Source organism: Numida meleagris, chromosome 10 (genome assembly GCF_002078875.1).
Source record: "Numida meleagris isolate 19003 breed g44 Domestic line chromosome 10, NumMel1.0, whole genome shotgun sequence".
In the NCBI taxonomy this organism is placed as follows: Eukaryota; Metazoa; Chordata; class Aves; order Galliformes; family Numididae; genus Numida; species Numida meleagris.
The window spans coordinates 1,687,506-1,690,716 of record NC_034418.1 but is presented as its reverse complement, the minus strand read 5'-3'; the positions used below and the strand labels follow the sequence as shown (position 1 = coordinate 1,690,716).

Here is a 3,211-nt window from a genome sequence, read left to right as displayed (position 1 = left end):
ATCCCATCCCATCCCATCCCATCCCATCCCATCCCATCCCATCCCTTCAATTCTATTCCATCCCATCCCGTTCCATTCTATCCCATCCCAACTCATCCATCCCTCCTGTCTCATCCCATGCCACGCCATGCCATGCCATGCCATCCCAACCTTTTGCGTGGTCCTTGTCCAACTGGTTGGCAGTTTTCTTCCAGTCCTCAATCCTATCCTGCAAAGGGTTGATCAGGCTCTCCATCAGGGCGCTGGGACAAGGGGAAAGAAGAAAAAAAGAGATGGAGCGGGTGGGAGTAGGGCGAGGGCTGAGCCCGGCAGCCTCGTGTCCCCGATGCCAGTACTTACTTAGTGAACTGCCGGAGCTTGGTCTCGATGCTGCGGTGTCGCATGCACATGCGGGTCAGCGCGGAGCCAATGTCCCTCGTGGCCCCTGGAGGAGAGCGGGGGCCCCACTGAGCGCAGGGACGGGGGCGGGAGGGGGGTGGGCGGCGTTGTCCCAGGCTAAACCCGCTAAACGAATGGATCGACGGCCCCTCGATAATTAACTCAGCAATGAGAGTCTCTGGGGCGGCTCCGCGAACTCGCCCCTAATTTGTCCCCGGGCTGATGGGTGGGACGCGTTCACTCTGAAGCCTAAGGACGGCCACGTGGTGGCAGTGCTGCAAACCCGGGTCCCGGCGGCCATCAGCGATCCCAGCCCGCAGGCTGGGGGTCTCTGCCCCAGAAGCCCCAAGCGGTGGCCCCCAGGCATCAAGGAGTTCCCCAGAGCCCCCAGCACAGCCCTCAGCCCCCACACGAGGGGCATCCCCTTAATCCTCCTCCTCCCAGCGCTCCTCCTGCTCCTACTGCCCCTAATCCGATTTCACACCCCCACGGGCAGGGACACCTCCAGCCCCATGCCCCGAGCCACCAGCGGGGCACTAGAGCCTTCATCCCACATCAGCAGGGTTGCCCCACACCACGTCCCCTGCCCAGAGCCAGGTGTCCCTCTGCCACCCCCCCAGTGCCCTAATCCCCCAGTGCAGTGGGCCACTGGGTTTGGAGACAAATCTGCTTGTGGCTCAAGCTGCTGCCTTCCTCCTCCACCTCCTCCTCCTCCTCCTCCTCCTCCTCCTGCGCGGCTCCAGATGGCCCTGGATGCCGCCAGTCTGCAAAACAGCCCCGGACCATCTGCTTGGCACAGCCGAGCGGTGACACGCGGCGCCTGCGCGGGGACACGCTGCTCGGGGGGACACCGTGACCCCGCACCTCGCAGGGTGGCACAAGGAGGGGGGACGCGCACTTTGTCACACTGGGAGATGCTCCACGGCATGGGGACATCCTATCCGGGGTCACCCCGCAGGGGACATTGGCCACTCTACCTCGGGTGTTGGTGGCCATGTCGGCCACTTTCTGGAAGGCATCCAGGAAGGCGACCGCAGCCAGCACCGTGGTCCTGCAGAGAGAGGGACATCGAGCTCAGCACCACTGTCACCGCGTGGGCATGGGGACAGTGCCAGCAGGGTGCCGGTGGCATCGCCCCGGCCGCTCACCTGAGCTGGGAGTGCAGCTTGGTGGCCTTCGAGTTGAAGTCCTCCCAGATGGGGTAGGAGCTCTGCAAAAGGAGGAAGGCAGCGGTGAGACCCTGAGCCTTGGGCAGAGCCCCCGCACCACCCCCCCGTGGGGTGGCATCTCTGATGGCTCGTAAAGGCTGAGCACGGCCCCTTCCCTCCGCCAGCCTTGTCCCTCCTCATTTGCCCCCATCCAGTCTCAGTCATGGAGGAAGCAGAAGGGACAGGGACAGGTTGCCAGTGCTGGGGAACCATCCTAGTGCCATCCCAGCAAAACCAGTCCCAGTGTCCTCTTGGTGAGGCCATCCCAGTGCCACTGTCACGAGGAGGAGCAGTCCCAGAGGGGTCTCATATTTGTCCCAGTAAGGCCATCCCAGTGCCATCCAAGCAGGGCTAATCCTGTTGCCATCACAAGGTGAGGCCATCCCAGTGTCACCGTCTAGAGAAGCCAGTCCTAGTGTCCTCCTGGTGAGGTCAATCCTGACGCCACCTCGGTGAGGTCATCCCAGCACCGTCCAGCAAGTCCTGGTGACAGCCCAGTGTCACCATCCTGGTGAGCCCATCCTGGTGCCACCATCTCGGTGAGGCTGGTCCAAGTGCCACTGTCCGGGCAAAGCCATCCTGCTGCTGTCCTGGTGAGGCCATCCCACTGCCACCACCTGATGGCAGCGTCGGAGCTTGCAAAGACCCTGGAGGTGAACCTCGGTGGCACCGCTGTTTCCTCTGGGGACAGCTGGTGTGGGTGGGAAGCAGGGCTTATCCAGCAGTGTTTTGGAGGCCATGAAAGTCCCACGTCTGCAAGGAAGCCATCCGTGGAGCATGTTGCTTGGTGTGTGACATCTCTCCAGCTGCTTGTGGTAGGTCCACGGGGACAGCCATCGTGGCTGGGGACCACATCCCATGCTCATGTCCCAGGGCCACCCCCATGCCCGGTCCGCCGGGCACATCCCCACTCCTCTGTGACACCGGGATGGGGGTGAGGACAATGGAGACAAGGACAACATTGGGGACAAGGACACGCCAAGGTCACCTGGGGACGCTGCACACCAGGGGAAAGGCACCAGGAAGAAACCCAGAGACCATCACGTGGCTCCACTGCCCTCCTTCCCTAAGCCACCAACCGGTGCCAAAAAGCCACCCATGTCCCCACTGCCACCAAAATAAGGTCCCCTCGCCCTGGCTCCATGTGGGAGCATCTGTGAGTTCAAATGCCAGCTGCCATGCTGCCATGATCCGTCCCTGTCCTGTGGCCACCAGGCTCCATTGCCCCAGGACCCCACGTGGTGACAATGCTGGGGACAGGGACGCAGCACCCACAGGGCCCTATGGTGCCCAGTGTGAGCAGAGCTGACATCGTAGCATGTTGTCTTTTTCCTTCCTTTTTTCAGCCCTTTCCACCAAAAAAAAACCCAACCACCCATCCTAGGAATGAATCCAGCTCAATGTCATGGTGAGGGGCTCCTGGCCCCACTGAGTCCCCATAGGGTTGGGGTCCCCAGTGTCACCAGCACGAGGATGGTGGCCACAGGCTGGTTAAGCCCACGGGCAGAATGGGGAAACTGAGGCACGGGGTGCTCCCACCTCCATGCTTGGAGCTCAGGCTGAGCCAGGGACTCCAAACCCCTCTCTGCCCCATAAAGGTCACCTCATCACCCTTCCATTAAAAA

The 3,211-nt window shown here is 62.0% G+C and overlaps 1 protein-coding gene across 1 annotated transcript in view; it reads right to left on the bottom strand.

The window, feature by feature from the left end:
• Positions 1-3,211, bottom strand: part of MTSS1L (MTSS1L, I-BAR domain containing) — an 11,946-nt gene that overhangs the window by 6,319 nt on the left and 2,416 nt on the right. The window contains exons 2-5 of the mRNA XM_021408881.1: positions 1,527-1,719; positions 1,356-1,429; positions 340-424; positions 151-242 (exon numbers count right to left, since the gene is read on the bottom strand). Coding sequence (XP_021264556.1) covers positions 151-242; positions 340-424; positions 1,356-1,429; positions 1,527-1,719 — 444 coding nt within the window. The remainder of the gene's footprint in view (positions 1-150; positions 243-339; positions 425-1,355; positions 1,430-1,526; positions 1,720-3,211) is intronic.